Source organism: Orycteropus afer, unplaced genomic scaffold (genome assembly GCF_000298275.1).
Source record: "Orycteropus afer afer isolate SDZICR_OR568_19922 unplaced genomic scaffold, OryAfe1.0 scaffold00136, whole genome shotgun sequence".
NCBI lineage: Eukaryota > Metazoa > Chordata > Mammalia > Tubulidentata > Orycteropodidae > Orycteropus > Orycteropus afer.
In genome coordinates, this window is record NW_006921723.1 from 3,430,974 (window position 1) to 3,450,882 (window position 19,909).

General features: G+C 50.5%; 1 protein-coding gene across 1 annotated transcript in view; it reads right to left on the reverse strand.

Annotated features, from left to right (window-relative positions):
• Positions 1–837: 837 nt before the first annotated feature.
• SUGP1 (SURP and G-patch domain containing 1) overlaps positions 838–19,909 on the reverse strand; it is a 26,358-nt gene continuing 7,286 nt past the window's right edge. The window contains exons 3-14 of the mRNA XM_007945383.1: positions 11,855–11,958; positions 10,838–11,065; positions 9,809–9,932; positions 9,497–9,597; positions 8,299–8,422; positions 5,510–5,883; positions 3,915–4,021; positions 2,994–3,171; positions 2,527–2,633; positions 1,949–2,094; positions 1,183–1,312; positions 838–864 (exon numbers count right to left, since the gene is read on the reverse strand). Of these exons, the coding sequence (XP_007943574.1) occupies positions 838–864; positions 1,183–1,312; positions 1,949–2,094; positions 2,527–2,633; positions 2,994–3,171; positions 3,915–4,021; positions 5,510–5,883; positions 8,299–8,422; positions 9,497–9,597; positions 9,809–9,932; positions 10,838–11,065; positions 11,855–11,958 (1,750 nt within the window). The remainder of the gene's footprint in view (positions 865–1,182; positions 1,313–1,948; positions 2,095–2,526; positions 2,634–2,993; positions 3,172–3,914; positions 4,022–5,509; positions 5,884–8,298; positions 8,423–9,496; positions 9,598–9,808; positions 9,933–10,837; positions 11,066–11,854; positions 11,959–19,909) is intronic.

Below are 19,909 nucleotides of genomic sequence, written 5' to 3' on the forward strand. Positions count from 1 at the left end.
ACTGCTCCTGCTGGGGTGGAATGGCATCTTCCCTCTGACCCTCAGCAAAGCTCTGCTGTTCACCTTTGTCCACGTTAACACAGTGCATCCCTTCATGTGCTCCCTGCCAAAGGAACGAGCCCAAGATCCATTTGTCCACCAGTTTAATAAACGTTCTGGGGCCCATGCCAGGCACAGACTCCCAATGACAGGTCAAGGCTACCAGAGGGATATAGCCCTACAGGAAAGTCCCTGGGCCAGATGCAAGGTATGAGGTCCCCTGGGAGGAGCCTGAGGACATGGGGCAATAGAACAGGTATGCACTGGGGGACCTCACTTCTAGGACTGCCTACTTTGAAGGTCTGAGGGAAGGCTGGGGCCTGCCCGCAAACCCCTCTACAACTTTCTCCTGGCCCACATGTGGCCAAGGTAAGGCTAGATCCCAAACAGCCTAGCCTGGCCCCAGTTTACTATGCTGATAGCAGCCTTTCTCTATCCCCTCTCTGCAGGCAGACATGAGGCCAGGAATGCCTGGGATTCCTAGGGTGCTGGGTAGTCTTTGAAACATATACCACCTGGCTTGCCCCATCTGGCCCCAGCCCCACAGCTGAAGAACAAGAAGGTTGTAGTGAGGGGCAGGACCAGGCCAAGAACAGAGAGTTTGGGTGGACAGCAGGCCCCGCCCTGTGGATGACAGAGGGCTGTGGTGAACGGCAGGCCATGCCCTGCGGCAGGCTCACGCTGAGGCCTTAATACACAGCATGGCACTTGCAACAGGAGGGCAGGCAGACACGCAGGCTGGAACATTCTGGGTTCCAGGACAGTCCTTCAGAAAGTAGTGTGAATACTGGCAAATACTCAGTAGTAAGGCCGCCGGGGGTTGTTCTGTAGAAAGTAAAGTAAACAAGACGGAGTTAATGGTAAAGTCAGACAAGAGTACCTTCTATATGGAACCTTCCAGAGGCAGCTGAGCTCCTATCTTCAGAAGGTCAGCAGAGCAAGCGAGCTTTGGGCAAGTGAGAAGGTCTGATGCAGGCTGACTGAGAACTTTCGTGGCGGGTAGGGGCAGAGGAATTGCTGGGGACCTGGCCTCAGCAGACTGAAGAAAGCAAGGAAACTTCTGGTACAACCACCAGTGCAGCACCTCCCCAGAGTTGTGAGAGACCATGCTGTGAACGGTGAGAAGAGGACAGAGGTGCGCACCAGGGGGTTGGGCCGGAACCTGTAGGCCAGCATCATCCTCTTGCGGAAAGCCTCGTACTCATCATCCTCCTTAGAAAGTTCAGCCGGTCGGTCAATGCCAAAGCCAGCACCATCTACAGCGGTAGTGCCCCTGCAGGAGGAGGGGAAACGTGAGTGCTGGGCCTGGGGGATTGGTGGGACCAGCACACACCTTGACAGGACCTTGACACGGGCACCATGCTAGGCTGGGTGGGGCTGTCTATGCAGAGCAAGCCCAGGGCTGAGTTGGGGCCGGCTGAGGAGACTGCAACAGTGGCCAGCTATTAGGACAGTGGGGGGTGTTTCCCACATGCCCCTCAATATCCCAAGATTACCTCTGTTCACCCTCTCCCCCCCTGGTGAGTAATGATGATGATGCCTCAGCCAGGCTGACAGGGCCAGCATGCTCCCCTTGGAGACCAATCTATCTGTGTGCCCATGTGCCCACCTAGTCTGGATGTACACAAAAAAGGACAGAACACACCCTGGAATGGGGGGCTGAATCTGGATGATTCTCCAGCAATGTGCCTCATTTTTGGCAGGGTGTGTACAACAGGTACTGCCGTCAATTCTCCCAAGGGGAAAAGCTATCAGGTTAACAGGGCAGGGGTTAGGGAGCAAGGAGGCAGGAGGTCCCTGGTGCTGGGCCAGCACTCACACACAGCAGGTCCCCTGAGCCCTCCAACCAGCAGATTCACTTGCTGATGTGATATCATGGCCCCCTGGCCCCCCACCTGCCCACACTCACTTGCTAACGGGGTTCTTGATGCCCTGGCCCTCAGAACCCAGGCCTTCGCCCTCCTTCCAGCCCATCTTCATCAGCATCTGGTACCCAATGTTCTCCACCGTCAGCTTGAACTCCTTGTATTCTGAGTAGTCAGGCTCCCGGCCCTCCTGCAGGGCATGGGTGCCATCAATTATCAGGCCTCTGAGCCTTGCTCCAGCCACCTCCCATCTCTGGCCTCACTCATGGGGGACAGTGCCCACCTGTCCCCAAGCCAAGATTGTTCTCCTGAGGTCCAGCTGGTGAGGTGCCTGTATGCTGAGCTCCTGGCAGCTAGAACAGGACAGTGATGAGCCCCGCAGGCTCTCCCACCATGAGGGATGAGGGTTTGATGCATGAGTTGCTCTAAAAAGACCCTGTGTGGCTCTGCCTCACTAGCCCAAGGACCCTGGGTGGGGAAGGCACCAGCCCTGTCTGCCGAGACCAGTCCATGGGTCTCTGTTGGGGAAGCACTCTGCCTCCATTGGTGAAACAGGTGCCCTACAGCCTGAGAACGTTCTAGTCATAGATGGGAGCTGCCATGGCCATGTGATGTCCTTTACCTTTAGGGCCTTGAAGGTCTCCATGAACTTCTCTAGTTCATCTGGTGGTAGGAAGTCTCCAATGAAGTGTTTGCCCCGGCCCATCTTGGTTAGCTGCTCGGCCCACTCTACCAAGAGGAGAAGGAGTAAGAGAGGGAGCACAGGTCTATGTGCCCAGAGCCCTGCTGCATGTTGTCTGTAGCCAGCAAACACTAGCAGAGGTCTCTGCTCACTGGAACTTCACCACAGAGGACCCTGAAGCAGAGGTCTCCTGCCAGGGCAGGCATGGGGTTTGGATCCATGCAAGTTACCCAAGAAGCCTGGTAAAGAAGTGGGGGACTTATGGAGCCCATCCACACCCAGCCCTACTCTGCCCACCTTGAATCTTGTCCATTCCCTGCCTGGCCCCACCCCGTACCCACCTTGTCATCTTATCCATCTCCACCACCTCCCACCTCCAGCCCTGCCACCCTATCTGCCCCACCCACCCCGAGTCTTGTCCATCTCCATGCGCCGCAGCTGGTGCTCCCAGGTGCCCAGCTCACTGTCCACCTCTTCGTCACTGTCATAGCCATGCTGGTGCTGCTGCAGTGCCTTCTCCCACAGCAGCTGCATGTCCTGCATGGCACGCTTGTGCTGCATGATCATGTCATACATCTGCTGCATCTGAGGGAGCAGTGAATAGGGTGAGTTGGCCCTATACCAGCTCTTCTCAGCCAGAGAACTCTGAGCCTGAGCAGCCTGCACAGCCTGGGTCTCTGGGTCTTGGTATCTATCTTGCCCATGCCCTGGTCTTGACCTCTACAGGAATCATAGGTGACGAGCCAATGGACCACAGTCCCTGCAGCACCCCCAGAAGGCCAGCAGAGATGTTGCTCTGGCTGTGGAGTCCTCGGTTAAGCCAGGCTCACACCCCAACACCGCAAGCCACCACCTGTCTGGCGCTAACCAGGACTCTATCCTGTATGAGACATGGAGGAAAATTAAGGAGATGATTCTAGTCATGCACAGCCCACAGATGGGGGAAGGGCTTAGGGAAGACTGACCAGGCTCAGACTCCAATGTGGGGAACCACTGGCCAAGGAGTCTCCCCCACTGACTGTGGCTCTGCAAGGCACAAAGGCCCTGTGAGCAGGGGATGTGGCCATGACCACTGTGACAAGGAGTGGTTCTAGCACTTGCTACCCCAGGTACCCTTCCCAGCACCCTCAGAGTTGACCATGCCCACCTTGGCCTCTGTTCCTGCCCCAACCCCTGCCCTGACACCACCCATCTCATCCCCTCCACTGACCCAGTCCCTCACACCTGCCCTAACATCACCTCATCCCCTGCCCTGACCCCCACACTTGCCCTGTCCCTTGCTGTTCCCTATACCCACCCTGTTTTCCATGCCCTTCCACTGGCTTTACCTCCTGCTGCTCCTTCAGCTGCTTCTTCTGGGCATCTGATAGCTCTGTGACACCCACCAGGCCCACAGGCTTCCCCTTTTCATAGCCAAGCCCCTTGAGGTCCTGAACTGGAGACAGACACAAGATGGTCAGTGACACACAGGCCTGCCCCAGGTCCTGAGGGGCACAGCCCAAGAGTCTGGTGCAGCTCCAACATGGTAGCTAAACCTAAAGTGCCTATACAAGGTCTGGTGCACAGGGGGCCCTGCACATTGGCTGTAACTATCACCACAGTCATTGGTGATGTGACAACTATGGGAGCTATCTATGCACTTTGTCCTACATCCATGTTTTGTTTCCATGATGACCTCTCAGTACAGATTCTACATTTCTTGATACTGCAGATGTGGACACCAAGACACAGAAAGGTTTGGGGCCTCACTTCTGGTCACACACCCATAGGGTGATAGGGCAGGGGCTCTGCACAGCAAGACATGAGAGCTCAGATGTGCATGTGAACATGTGTTGGCACATGTGTTATGTGAGAGTACACATGCATGTACGAGTGGACATTTATGTACATGTGCTCATGCATACATGTGAATGTACAACTATAGATGCACATGAGCATGTATGTGTGCATGTGTGTACAAGTATATGAATGCATGTGGTTGAGTGGGCATATATGAGTATGTCTGAATACATGCATGCACCAGTGTTTGAACATGTATGAACATACTACTGTATGAGTGCATACATGCATGTTTGTGTATTTGCATGTGTATACACAAGTACACATATAAATACATATGGGTAAGTATGCATGGGTTTATGAGTCCATATGTGCATGAATGTGTGTGTGTGTGTGTATGTGTAAAAAAGCACAAGTGAGAGTATATGAGTGCACATGTGAGTGTATGTTATGTGTGTGTCTCATGTGGCTCCCAGAAACCAACAGATGTGGCGCAGATGCACATGGACTGGGTCTGGCACATAGCTTAGCCTGGCAGCTCCATGAGCTCCTCTGGAGGAGGCAGGCAGCTGTTCTCAGAGCAAGTGACATTTAACTTTGCATCCGCTTGGCAACTTGGCAGGAGCCAGCAGCACTCCTGGTGGGATGCTGTAGACCCATCTGGGAGGCGGAAACCACTGCCCTGTGGATGTGGCTTCTTGCAGAGAAGCCAGGTAGGAGGCACAGAAGCCCTCTGGGGGTGTGAGAAGAGTCAGGCTGCCTCTGGCTGCAAGACTACTACACTGCTCTTGGGGACTTCGACTCCATGCCAGGTTAAGGGTTACCCAAGGTTGGACAATGCCAGCCAGTGATATAAACCTGGGCACAAGTGACCTTGGCACCAGGGCATGGTCACCAGGCCTTGGAGGCATCTTTACTTGCTGGCACTAGGCAGACGTCAGGGTGGGGGCTGAGAAATGTTGGCTGGCCATCAGAGCCAGGGCACTTGAACACTAATGCAGGCCCCGCCACCCGGGAGGAGCTGCTGTCCGTAGCCTTGTGAGGATGACTTCCAGGACCCCTCGGCCCCAAGTACATTACAGTTAGAGGGGGACCCACAATCTGACTTGCTCTCTTTTCTATATGGGGGCAGGAAGAAGGCTACCTGACAGTGGCGAGGGGGCAGTATCCACATCCCTCTGCACCAGCTCGGCGGGTGGGAGCTCTACTTTGTCCTCCTCAGGCCCCCAGCGGCTCTTCCGCTTCCTCTTTGTGGTGGCTGCAGTGGCTGGCTTCCCAGGGGCAGTGGCCAGGACAGTGTTGGGTACAGGGGTGGTAGAGGGTGCGGTGGTGGCAGATGAGGCTGGGCAGGTGGCAGTGGGAAGCACGGATGCTGACAGGGCCTCAGGGGGGGACTGGCTCTTCAAGCCAAGGTCAGGGGCGATGGGGGGATCTGTGGGGCTGGCCTTGGCCTTCCGAAACTCTTCCAGCTTCTGGCGGTAGTACTTGTACCCTTTGCTGTTGGGTTCATACAGAAAGCTACAAAAGAAAATAGGGACCATGAGCTGGACCTGTACCACTACCTGGACACCAGGTCATGTTCAGGGTCACTGCATATCCCAACCTCCTGCCCCGCCAGGCCTGAGTGGCTGCTGGCTCTGCCCAAGGAATGGTGACACGCTCACAGACCTCGAGAACTGTGGGGCAGACCAGGAATCTACCAACCTCCCCTCTTTACGAGGCACTCTCACCCTGCTCATCACACCCTGTTCAGAGGAACTGGTGAGCCCCAGATCCCCACCTGGGCAGAAGTCTCCCCTAGTGTCTGTAATGTGAGGAATCCTAAACCGTCCAGAGACAAGAAATGTCAGAAGGCAGAAGAGGCCAGAAGGTTTGCCAGGAGTCTTGGGTGGTACAGTTAATGCTTGGCAGCTAACCAAAAAGTTGGTAGTTTAAGTCCACCCAGAGGCACACTGGGAGAAAACCCCAGCAATCTACATCAGCCACTGAAGATCCTGTGGAGCATAGTTCTGCCGAGACACTCGGGACCACCATGACTTGAGGGTGACTCAATGATTTTTTTTATTTTTTGCCAAAGCCAGTATGTCCCAACAGGGGGAGAATCTGCTTTCACACTGGGAGGGGGTGCTCAGAAAGTGCCTCAAAGCAAGGTTGCTTGTCCCCTGGTTGAAAAGGCAGAAAAAAGCCCTAGGAGAGAAGTAGGGGCCTATGTTCACTGACTCACGGATGCTGGGCACATTAAGAAGCCTAGGAAAACGCAGTGTTCAATATCAAGAGATAAAAGCAAGGCATTTGTTCAAAGAGAGAGAGGGAGGCTGGTTCTGAGGACGCTGGACAGGTTTCCCCTGGGAACCTGTTTGAAGAGGACAGGCCTTCCCCTGACATGTCCCCACCCTAACCACACCCCTCATCCTGACCATATGGCCCCTCCTGACTATACAACCTCATTCTACCACACCACCTCATCCCGACTTCATGGCCTCATCCTGACCTCATAGTCTCATTCTGACTGAACAAGCACATCCAGACAGCATGGCCTAGTCTTAACCACATATCCTCATCCCAAACATACAATCGTCCTGACCCAAGAACGCTGTTGAGTGCTGCTGTCTCTGACCAGAAGAACAGGCTGGGCTTGGAACCGTGGCAGAATCCTGTGACCCTGCCCGCTTTCACTGGATGTATTTTGCAGCCAATGTCTAGTGGAACCAAATCTCCGACTTGCACAAACTTACTTATAAGGGAACAGTAAAAAGGTGGCGTTATTTCTCCTTGGAGAGATCAATCATAGGAGAACAGAAGGGCAGTGCATGCGTAGGGAGACCACTCGGGGGGTAGGAATGCATGGGAAGGACACAGGGAAGAGATAAATATGGGGAGGAAGTGGGAAGAGAGCTGTTACAGCATGGGAAACTGTAGTCAATGTCATGACTGTAAGCTTTCATGACATGTGTCATGTCTGTCAACTTTCACCCAAATCACAATTTAAAAAAAAAAAAAAAGTGGAGTGATTGAAAGTGAACTAGGAGCTCTGGTAGCATAGTGCCTAAGGCATTTGACTGCTAACTAGAAGGTTGCCGGTTCAAACCCACCAGCCACTCCTCGGAAGGAAGGTTGAACTCTACTTCTGTAGCAATACTGCCTCGGAAACCCAAGGAGGGGTCACTATGAGTCAGGTTTGACTCCACGGCGGTGAGGTTTTTTTTTTTTTTTTCCTTTAAAGTAAGTAGATATTAAGGAGCTCTGGTGGTGCAGTGGCTAAGGCATTCAGCTGCTAACCAAAAGGTCAGCGGTTTGAACCCATGAGCCGCTCCACAGGAGAAAAGACAGTCTGCTTCCATAAAGATTTATAGCCTTGGAAACCCTACGATGCAGTTCCACTCTGTCCTACAGGGTCTCCATGAGTCAGAATCAACTTAATAGCAGTGGGTTTTCTTGGTTTAAAAAGTAAATGTTAGTCAGGGGGGATCAGAGAGGTGACCCACAGAGGTCATCAGAGAGATTCTTCCCGAGTTGGGGTGTCCTGGGGGGCCTTCAGGCCAGGGCCAATTTCTCTCTTGGCTCTAGACCCAAACACCCAAGGCCTTGTGAAAGCTCTTGACCCCAGGCACCAGACCCTCAGGCAGCCCTGCCTGCCTCATCCTTGAGTTGCCTAACCTGAACCTTCCTCCCCTCAGCCCTTACTTCCACTAGCCCCCCCTCCTGTTGGTCACCTGCCCACCACCCACCCATCTCTGATCAATCTCCACAGCTGCTTTCTGGGTCCCTGACAACACGGTGGTCACATCCTCCCCCGTTCTAGCCTTTCCACAGGCCCATTAATGGATGGTCTTAAACCCCAGGGACTTGGCCCTGCCCAGCCCCCAATCCAGCCTCCCACATCTCGACATGCCCACACACCCAGTTCACCCTGACCTGTATGCCACCCCTCACCTGAAGGCCTGGTTCTCACGGTTGTTCTGGAGTGCAATGGTCTCCACCTCTGGACCCCCATCCGCTATGAACCTGGCCAACTTTTCTGCAAGGTTCTTGGCCTCTTCATCCTCTGGGGGTGAAACTTTAAGCAGGCTGTCAGTACTGAGCGCAACGCACCACACCCAACAGCCTAACTTCTGCTAAGAACCCTTTGGCAACTTGAGGGGCTCATCTTAGGAGCAATGCAAAAAAACAAAACAAAACAAAACAAAAACAACAGCAAATGGGAGTCAGATTACTGAATGAGACCAATGCCAGGTCAGCACTGTAGCCCCTTGATCTGCCCCCTACTCCAAGACTAACACTGATTCAGCATCATGGCATGGCCACCCACCACATACCCCTAGACTAGCACCAGGTCAGCACCACAGAACTTCTTTGTGCCCTGCCTCAAGATTTACACCCAGTCAGTATCATGGCATGCCTCCCCATCCCCACCCCAGGGCTGACACCAGGTCAGCATGCTGCCTCCTACCCCCACCCTAGGACTGACACTGGGTCAGTATGATTCTTCCTGCCCCCACTGCAGGACCAACACTGGGTTAGTGTTTTGGTACCTCTACCCCCACCATGGCACACAAGTCAGGTTTTGACAAGGGGGACAAGACCCACCCTGGACAAGGAAGAGGTCATGGGGTGGGGATAGGGTGGTCCTCCTCCTCTAGGTAAAGGGTCAGGGCAAAAGACCATACAACAGTGAAGCTCAGGCTCCTTCCAGTTCCCTCTGTCCACAGGGGTACCACTTCACCCATAGCTAAAGACTCAGAGGTGTCTCCTGCTGCCCTGGAGCTTATCCTAAACCCTACTGGCTGGTGTTCTCACCTGTCTTGTCCCCCTGGCCCCACAAATGTCTTGCAGCCAAAGTGCTCAACCCATGGCGAAGGCTCGTTGGTACTCATTAAAGTACATCCAAAGGAGGGGGGCTCAACCTTCCACAGTACCCTTTCCTGAGCACCCTGTGTGCCTGATACAGAGCCTGGTGGGGAAGATGGACCCCATGTCACCTGACCCCACAGTTCTGGAGAGGAAAGTTGTGGCAGCCCAGTTCAAGATGAGGACCCAGCATGACCCAAGAGGCCCTGATTCCACACCAGATGCCCACATGCCTCAAAGACCCCCTCCTCTGCCCTCCCAAGCTCCCCACCACCCCACTTACCTTTCTGAGAGGCTGTCTGCACCTTCTGTGCCTCCTTCCTCATCTCAGCTATCTTCTTTCTATAGTAGAGGAAATCCCTGCTGTTCTTATCATGCAAAAACCTGGAGAGGATTGGACAAAGCAGAGAGTCTAAGCAGCTATAGTGAGGGGCCACCCAGCTGCTGGGGACACCATACGGCAAGCTGGTAGGGCCCTGACACAACCCAGGGTTAAGTCTCCTGTAGCCTGGCACACCCTCACCCCATCACCTCCATGATAGCGTTGCAGCTAAGCAAGGAGATGGCACCAACCCCTCACCCCAAAGACACTCACGAGAAGGCAGGGTTGTCCTTGTAGTCCTCCATGGCCACCTTCTCTAGCTCAGGGCCGCCTTCCGCCACAAAGCGGGCCAGTTTCTCTATCACTTTCCGAGTCTCGACTCCCTCTGGGGGTGAAACTTTAAGGAAGCTGTCAGTACGGGGGCTTAACTCACACACCCCACAGTCAACAGGCACACTCTCTCTGGGGACCACAATGAGAGGGTGGGGAGAAGAGATGAGATGCAGGGCATCAGTGCCCAGTCGGTGCACACACTTGGAGTCATCTGCACAGTCATTGTGAGCACACGGCCAAAGAGAGCACACCAGGGCTATGTGCCTCACAGGGGCTGTGTGCTACATGGGGGCCATGAGCATCATAGGGCCATGTCTACCCCAGACTAGGAGGAGGCCTTGAAAACATGCCCAGTCTCACTTTTCGTTTTTGGAATGATTAATTATTTTACTAACCAGTTTTCAATATCATAAATTGGTTTCCTTTCACCCTTCTTTCCAACTCAGGAAACCCAAAGGACCCAGGGAGGCCGCCCTCACTCCCTCTTGCCTCCAACCATCTTAGGAGGCTCAGCAGGCAAGGCTGGTCTCTGGTGTGCTCAGACCCTGTCACCACCCACCAAGAACAGATGTGAGGCTATTACAGCATGGGGACGTGCTGCCGCCAGCCCTACGCAGAGATGGCCAAGCCCGCCCAGTCCCCTAGGACTCAGGGCCTTGTCTGAAGGTGGGCCAGGCTTCATGCAGGGAGGCATGCTGCTTCCTGCTTCCTCCTACCCTATGGAGACCAACCACCTTCCTCCTTGCCCAGGGCAGATGTCACCACCTGTTTACTCACACCACTGCCCTAACCATGGGATCGGTGACATACAGCAGGGCATGGCATTCTGCCAGCACTGTTGGCAAGGTGGACCAGATGAGGGGACCTCATGCCCCATGTGTTCCACCACCCCTTGCTCTGACCCACCCCAGGTCCCCCTCCCCACACCTCTGGTCACTTCCCCCAACTGTACCCCTGCCCCGTACTTACCTTTGATCTCCAGCCACTGTTCGTAGTCCTCCTCGTCGTCATCATCTGGGGACTGGAAGACGCTTGGCCGGGTGGCCACAGGGAGCTGCTTGGCATGTGAGTATGTCTTCCCTAGGCCTGGTGGGCCGCCCAGCCCTAGGCTTGCCCGCTTGCTGATCAGGAGGGGCCTCTTCACAGCGCTGGGGGTGGGTGTGCTTGGAGGAGCACTGGCTGAACTGGGAGGGGCATCTTGGAGAAGAAGGAAGGTCCTCTCAGACCAGAGGCCATGCATTCCTGGGGGCCACCCATGTCCCATGGCTCACCCAGGAGCACCCACCAGGATGCCACCTATTTTATAGATGAGGAAGCTGAGGCTCAGCAAGCAAGACTTGTCAGGTTACCCACCAAGGCCCAGGCTCTGCCAGCACACACAGATCCATATTCACACTCCAGAAAGAAATCATGTCCTCTGACTACCAGTGCCAAGCTACTCACACTTTCACACATAGCATGGACATGAAAATCACGAGAGTGACCCTCAGCTATCCTGGGACCTGATGGTGGCTAGGTGTCAGTAGCTTATAGGAAATAACCTCCAATCGATCACCTGTGCAGTTGTAGTCATGGACAGCCCCAGGGCTGGTCCTGCCCCAAGATGTCCCTCAAAACTCCTGTGGGCCAGTGGCTCACACACCTGTACATAGGGCCCCGTCTGTGGTATCCCTCAGCGGTTCTGGATGGAGAGAAACCCTGGGACGCTAGGGACCAGCTGCACTCAACCAAGCCACAGTCCTCCAGAGACACTCACGGGGGGACCACATAGAGGTTGCACTCAGTGGGGGACTTGGTGTAGGTCATGAGCAGCCACAGCTAAGCTGCCTCTGCACTCATGCTGAGTTCTTGGGCCTGGTCTTTCTAAGCCTCAATTACCTCTCTGGAATGGGAGGGATGAGTATGGTGGGGATCTGGGGGTCTGCCCTCTGAGACAGTGCATGCTGGGCAGGGGGCTCCCAGGAGCATGAGGGTGGCCCTACTCACCTGTGCTGGACTGCGCCTTCTGCAACTTCAGAAACTGCTGCAGGAAGCTGCCATCGTTGGCAAATTTGTTGGAAATGGAGGAGGAGTCGTTTGCATTTGTAATTCTAGACCCGAAAGTGAGAGGGGACAAGGTTGAGCAGGGGGAGGAGAGCCAGGTTGAGGGCCACCATAGCCCCACACCATCAAAACTGGTGCCAGTACATGGTGGGGCTGCTGCAGGAGCAGGCTTCCAAGCAGCAAGCTGGGGACACTCCTGTTCAGAGAAGACAACACTATGTGCTCACACTGTCTCTGCCTACACCCAACCCCACAAGACTTGCTCCCCAACATGTGCAAGAAAGTGCCAGCAATCTCCTGGTAGGAGAGTTACAAGGGTGCTTTATCTCTTTACTCTTCCTACTCTCTCTTCCTCCCCTCCTGTGAACCCAGCAAAGGGTATGTTTTACTACTAAAATTAAACCCAGGGGCCTAAATACTTTGAATTCAAACTTATTTTCCCTCTATCATAAAACAGAAACAAGTAGAAATATACGAAACAAGAATATAGGAAGCAAGCAGGAAAATTCCACATACCTCCCAACCTCAAAATGGCCACAATCCCCATTTTGGGATATTGACTTTGCACCCTAAGTTAGAAGTCACAGGAAATGAGGCCATAAATCACAATCTGCACGTACAATCCTACACACTTCCATTACTCCCATAATACACTACCCGGCCAATCTTAGAAATCCTCATTCATGTTTTTCTTCAGGGATGCAAAAGGTTTCACCATACAGACATAGTCAGGTACATAGTGAAAGCTTAGCAAGTCCACAGGTCTAACGCTCTTCCTTAAAATTAAGTTTTATTCTTTTAGGAATTGGTTCCAACGAGCTAAAAATGATGAACAATCTGAACAATAATAAAGGATGCTTGTTAGGCAAATCACAGGTCATCCAGAGGGCAGATGAGGGGCTGCCCTGAGAAGTCGAGATCCTAAAACAAAAGTGGCCAAATATAACATTCAATGGAAAATAAAGGGGGAAAAAAAAACACCTCACTGTCGTTGAGTTGTTTCAGATTCACAGTGACCCCTCCTTGGGTTTCCAAGGCAGTATCACTACAGAAGTAGATCACCCAACCCTCCTTCTGAGGAGTGGCTGGTGGGTTTGAACCACCAGCCTTCTGGTTAGTAGTCAAATGCCTTAGGCACTACGCCACCAGAGATTCAGAAAACAAAGAAGCAGGACGTAAAGCCACATCTACAGTATGGTCTTGCCTAGGTCAAAAAAGACTTGAGTTGAGAAATTGTTAGAAAACCATCAAAATGCAACCAGTGGCTGTACAGGGGTTTTAATTTTGAATGTCATCCCCCCTTGGTCCCTTCTCCATTTTCCAGATTTTCTACTGAGTGTATAAGTTATGGGAGTTTTGGTGGTGTAGTGCCTAAGGCACTTGTCTGGTAACCAGAAGACTGGCAGTTCAAACCCACCAGCCACTCATCAGAAGGAAGACTGGGCAATCTACTTCTGCAGAAATACCACCTCGGAAACCCAAGGAGGAGTCACTATGAGTTGGAATTGAATCGACTCAATGGCAGTGAGTTTGGGTTTTTTTGGTTTGGTATGAGCTATCTTTCAAGTTGTTTTAAATGCAAGAGGAGATTCTAGCCGATAAAGTGCCCTCAGCATTAGATGAGCAGCTCCCAATGCCTCTCGGTGCCTCTTGCCTCCTTCACACTGTATCATTGCTCCTTGAGGGGATGGGGTTGGGGGGGCTGCTGTACATCAAGGCAGCAGACAGATCCCACTGAAAACCATAACAAACAGTCAGGAGTAATGTGCAGCCAACAAAAAGTTGGTTCTTGATGAAGAGACAGAACACAATGTGGTAATACTACACACACAGCTATAAAGAATACCAAGCAGTCCATGAAACATGGATGAATCTAGAAGATACAGAGCGTGTGTTGTAGTAAATTACATAGTATTGATTTTCTAGCCATAGTCTTTATAACTTTTACCGGGCAACTGAGTGGGACCATGAAATTTAAACTCCTGATTATTAAAGTCATCCACCTAGGGTATTTCTTTTTTTTTTAATTTTTAGTGTGATTTGGGTGAAAGTTTATAGAGCAAATCCATTTTCCTTACAGTAATTTACACTTTGTCTTATGACATTGATTGCAATCTCCCACAATGCAACAGCTCTCTTCCTGCCTCCTCCCCATAGTTACCTCTTCCCTGTGTCCTGCCCTGCCATACACTGTCCCCCAAACTGTCTCCCTGTGCATACATAGCTCTCTTATCCTTCTATGATTGATCTCTCCAAGGAGTGTACGTAATTATCTTGAATAAATGTTCAGCTCACATGCCTGTCTTTTGTTTGACTGCAAGCCACAAGAGTGGGTTTAATTCCAGACCTGAAGGGCAGCTAGGGGCCATAGTCTCAGGGGTTCCACCAGGCTCTATCAGACCAGCAAACCTGGTCTTTTTTTGTGTATATGTGTGTGTGTGTTTGGCTGGGTTCTCTAGAGAAGCAAATCCAGTACAGCTTATATACATAAAGTTGTTGTAGTTATTTGCCATCGAGTCGGCCCCGACTCATAGCGACCCCTTCTTGGGTTTCCGAGGCAGTATCACTACGGAAGTAGGACTGCCCAACCTTCCTTCCGAGGAGTGGCTGGTGGGTTTGAACCGCCAGCCTTCTGGTTAGCAGTCAAATGCCTTAGGCACTATGCTACCAGAGCTCCTATATACATAGAGAGAAAGAGAAATTTATCTTAGGAAAATGGCTCACACACTTATAGAAGCTGGCAAGTCCAAGTTCTTGGATCAACCATCAAGCTGAAGGCTTTTCCTGACTCATGCAGCTGCAGGGGCTAACGAGCTCAAGGTTGGCAGGCAGTAAACTGCTGTGGACGCCAACGAATAATGAATCCAAGATCTCCAGGCTGAATGTTGGATTGTTTGCTCACAGACAGTTATAGGCAGCACAACAGAATCCCGATTCACTGAAGAGAGTCTCTTTTCCCAGGACATCCATAAATATACTGGAAGCAGGCCACACCCCTAGGGAAACTCCCCTTCAACAGACTGGCTGCTAAAAACATAGACATCTGATTCCATCATAGGAACAACCCACATCACAATTGCTCAAACCACACAGAATCGTGGTCTAGCCAAGTTGACATAGAGCTCCAACCATCACAGTGTGATGATGAGTTTTGTTCCACATTGTTCTCCCACTGTATCCACGATCTCCTACATAGATTTCCCCTTCCAAGTGGTTGACAGTGGTAGCTGGGCACCATCTAGTCCTTCTGGTCTCATAGTCATAGAGGCTGAGGATCACATAGTGTACCAGTCCCTTGGACTAATTGTTTCCATGCAACTTTGGTTTTCTTCATTCTCCTTTGCTCTGGGTGAGGAGAGACCCATCGTTGCATCTAGATGGCTGGTTGCAAGCTTTTAAGATCCCAGTCACTACTCACCAAAGTAGGATGTGGAACAATGTTTTTGTGTAATATGTTATGCCAATTGAGCTTTATGTCCCCTGCGACCGTAGTCCTGAGCCCACAGGTCCAACTACTTGCTCCCTCTAGGTAGCTGGTTGTGGCCAAGAAGTGACTACAACCTTGTCCCTTGTCAGCTCTACTGTATACCTGGGAATTCTTACTGAACATACAAATACACTTGTAGAAACATTTTCTGCCAACCCTGTACACGGTCACAGGCACATTCTTCCCTGCACAGACATACCTAATCCGTTCAGTCTGTCCATCCATCTATCCACACCTCGGGTATTTCTGTTGAAGCAGCACAAACTAGTCTTTTGGTAAAGTTCGCCCTGTCTCAGGTGCATAGAACTCTGATGTTGGAATTGGTTGGTTATGCCACTCTGCCAGGCTCAAACGAGTCCTCCTAGAGGCAGAAGGAATCTGACTGCTGGCTGAGAGACACTTCAGTGAAAGAGATGCCCGGCTGAGAGAAATGCCTGGCTGAGAGACAGCAGCAGTGGAACCAAGAGGCACAAGATAGAGCGGCAGGCTTACCTGACTCATAGAGGCAGAGGCCAGGCTGAGAGGCCAAGAGCCAGAAAGGCGTGTCTAAGGCCACAGCAGAGAGGAGACTGTCCTGATTGAAGAACTGTAGCCTGAGTGTGTGCCTGAACTTAAATTGTTGCTTGTTGCTTCCCTAATAGGCCCCATAATCTGTGAGTTCTGTGTGGCCACTGCAGCGAATGATTGAACCCAGCAGAGGGGTGGTGGGTGCTACGGGAGGGACGGGTGATGTCAAGGTTGGTAAAAGGAGGGTGGTGGCATTTCTGGCCTCACAGGAACAAGCCTTGGGCTGCTGATGGTGATTCTGTCTTCCTCTTATGAAGTTAAGAGGAGTTCAGAAGACATCCGCCTCCACGCCCCTTTAGCATTTGGTGTCAGAAGCAGAATTTGTTGCAGTGGCTCCAGACTCACAGAAGCATGGGATTTTATAAAAGAAAGAAGGGGACTGGGAAGTAAAACTTTAGATTCTTAGATGGTTACTTTGGTTGGTGTTACCTGTAATGGCAGAATAGACATGCTGCAACTGACAGGAGAAAGGCCTGAGGCAAGAGCCAGGCCAATTAAGGGAGATAATTGATCCAGAGGCTAGGGCTTTTGGTTAAACCCAGCCAAAGGCCCAAGGCCATACACATAGATGGAAAGATTATCAAGGTGAAAAGATGAAACTGGAATGTCTTAAATATGATTATGTGTTATCTGAATGTACTAAGAGTATTATATGTTCTCTTACCTACTTGTATGTTAAAACGATTATACAGTATGGATAACAGAGAGCATGTAAGTCCGCCTTCAGCCAATATTTGATTGGATATGTTAAAAGGGGAAACAATTTATCCAAAAGAAACACAGGCTTTTGTTCAAACCCCATGTGTAGAGTATAGGGGGCTTAGATAGAAAACCTGAGCCCCAACCACAACCTGCTGAGTGAGGAAATTTGCATTTGAAAAGACCTACCTAGAACTACTGAGAGAAACCCCTTCCAGGACTGGAAGTTAAAGGAAGAGTAGTAGGCTTGTATGCTGCTCACTTGTGACCACTTGGGTCCACTTGAGTGGAGTGGGGGGAAGTCCAGCAACGAAGAAACAGATTGAGTTTGGTATTCTTTGACCTAGCTCATGGAGGCTGGGGATGAGAAGAAGGGCTGGCTGGCCTGAAGTACAAGGACTTGTGAGCCTACAGGCATTGGAATAGTCCCTGAGGACTAAGGATGAGAGAGAGAGAGAGAAGGTGCTGGCTGGTCTGAAGTGACTGGAGGAGTATGACTCCCAAACTTGCACCTGGTATCCATGACCTAGCTGGTATGGCTAGGGTCTGAGCTGACCAGAACCCAACCAAATGAAGAGGAAGATGTTTGACACTCAGCTGGTGTTCAACTGCTGTAATTTGATGGCTTGCACGGGGTTGGACTTTGGTTGTTTATGGATGCAGATGTCCAACTTTTCCAAGCAGAACAGAAGATTCTCCAGAGAGAAAGGAACATGCTTGTCTCCTCAGAGTATCGGTTTGATAAGGATGAGCAAATTAGAATTGGTTATCCAAAATGGGGGGAGATAAAGGCATGAAGTGGCTGGCTCACACGCTTTCATGGGTGTGGTTATTCTTAAACTGATGGTGAAGGGGATGTTAATTAATTTTTGAAGTATAAAAGGGATAATGGCTAGAAAAGCCAGGGAGTGGCCAGTGGTATAATAAATTACATGGTATGGCTTTTCTAGCCATAGTCTTTGTAACTTCCATTGGATTACTGGGTGGAACCATACAATTTAAACTCTTGATTGTTAAAAATTATCCACCTAGGGTATTTCTGTTGGCACAGCTGGAAGTAATCTTTTGGGAAAGTTCGCTCTCTCTCAGGTGTGTAGAATTCTGATGTTGAGATTGGTTGTTTTTGCCACTCTGCCATGCTCAAAATGAGCCCTCCTAGAGGCAGAAGGAATCTGACTGTCGGCTGAGAGACACCCAGCTGAGACAGCAGCAGTGCAACCAAGAGGCATGAAACAGAGAGGCAGCCTTACCTGACCCACAGAGGCAGAGGCCAGGCTGAGGCACCAAGGGCTAGAGAGGTGTATCTAGGGCCACAACAAAAGGAAGACTGTCCTGATTGAAGAACTGCATCTTGCACATGTTCCTGAACTTGAATTGTAGCCTGCTGTTTCCCTAATAAAACCCTGTGAGTTCTGTGCGGCCACTGCAGCAAATTATCGAACCCCGCAGAGAGGTGGTGGGTGCCGCAGGAGGGACAGTCCGTGTCAAAGTTGGTAAGAGGGCTGGAGTGTGGCAGTAGCCCTATGTCTGGCTTCATAGGAACAGGCCTTGGGCTGCTGATGGTGATTCTGTCTTTCTCTTGTGAAGTTAGAGGAGGTCAGAAGATGCCATCTCCATATCCCTTTAGCACATAGTGACAGAAATTAGTCAATCACAAAGAGACAAATACTGTATGGTCCCATTATTGTAGAAAGTAAAAACAGATACAGGTGGCACAGTACCTAAAGCATTCGACTGCTAAACAGAAGACTGGAGGTTCAAACTCACCAGCTACTCCTCAGAAGGAAGACTGGGCAATCTACTTCCATAGAGGTACTGCCACAGAAACCCAAGGAGGGGTTGCTGAGTTGGGACTGACTAGGCGACAGTGAGTTTGGTTTGTTTTTTTTGACACAGAAAAGTTCTCTGATAGTTACTAGAGGGAGAGGGAGGGAGAAACACTTTGTAGATTATGGACATTGTTACTTTTGGTGATGGGAAAGGCAAGACCAAATATGGGTGAAGTCAGCACAACTTGACCAAAGTCAATAAAGGCACTAAGAAGTATACCAAACAAAGGGACAATTTTGATAAATGTTACAATTTATACAATTTTGCTACAATAAAAGCAACCAAAAATGTGTGTTTATGTAGATAGATATGGATGGATAGATGTATATTGAAAAGCATGTATACAAGTAAATGCACATGCGTGTGTAAGGATACCTATAGTCATACATGTATGTGTTTGTATGTGCTGCATATACATCCCCATATATAACCAACCACATAGGGGGCACAGTTATGGAGGCTTCCTAGACATATCCAAACAACTTGGAGGACTGGTTTATATGGTTAAAAGGCTTAGGGACTATAGTCTCAGAGACAACTTCATCAACTGGTATAACATAATTCACAAAATTATTGTTCTACATCCTTGCTTGGTGAGTAGCACCCAGGGTATTAAAAGCTTGTGAGTGGTCATTTAAGATGTAACAATCGGTTTCTACTCATATTGGTTTCTACTTCATTCTAAAGAGAATGAAGGAAATTAAAGGCTCAAAGAAGAAACTAATCCATGGAATAGCTTACACAAACCACAGCCTCATTTAACTTGAGACCAGAAGAAGTAGATGGTACCCAACTACCACTACCTATTGCTCTGATCAGAGACATAATGAAGCTCCTGAATAGAATAGAAAGAAACCGTAGAAAGAAACTCAAATTCCTAAAAAAGGCCAGACCTACTGGACCAATAGAGACTGAAAGAATGCCTGAGACTTTCACCTCAAGATAACCTTTAAACAAGGAATTAAAGCTATTTCTGCAGGTCAACTTTTGGCCAAACGTGTGTGTGTGTGTGTGTGTGTGTTAGGTGTCACCAAGTCGGCTCCAACTCATAGTGACCCTACGTACAACAGAACTAAACACTGCCTGGTCCTGTGCCATCTTCATAATCCTTGCTATATATGCTTGAGCCCACTGCTCCAGCCACTATGTCAATCCATCTCATGGTCTTCCCCTTTTCCTCTGACCCTCTACTTTAACAAGCATAAATATCCTTCTCCAGGAACTGGTTCCTTCTGGCAACATGACCAAAGCATGGGAGATGAAGTCTGGCCATTCTTGCTTCTAAAGAGCATTCTGGCTATACTTCTTCCAGAACAGACTTGTTCATTCTTCTAGCAGTCTGTGGTATTTTCAGTATTCTTCGCCAACACCGTAATTCAAAGGCATCAATTCTTTTCTTTTCTTTTTTTTTTTTT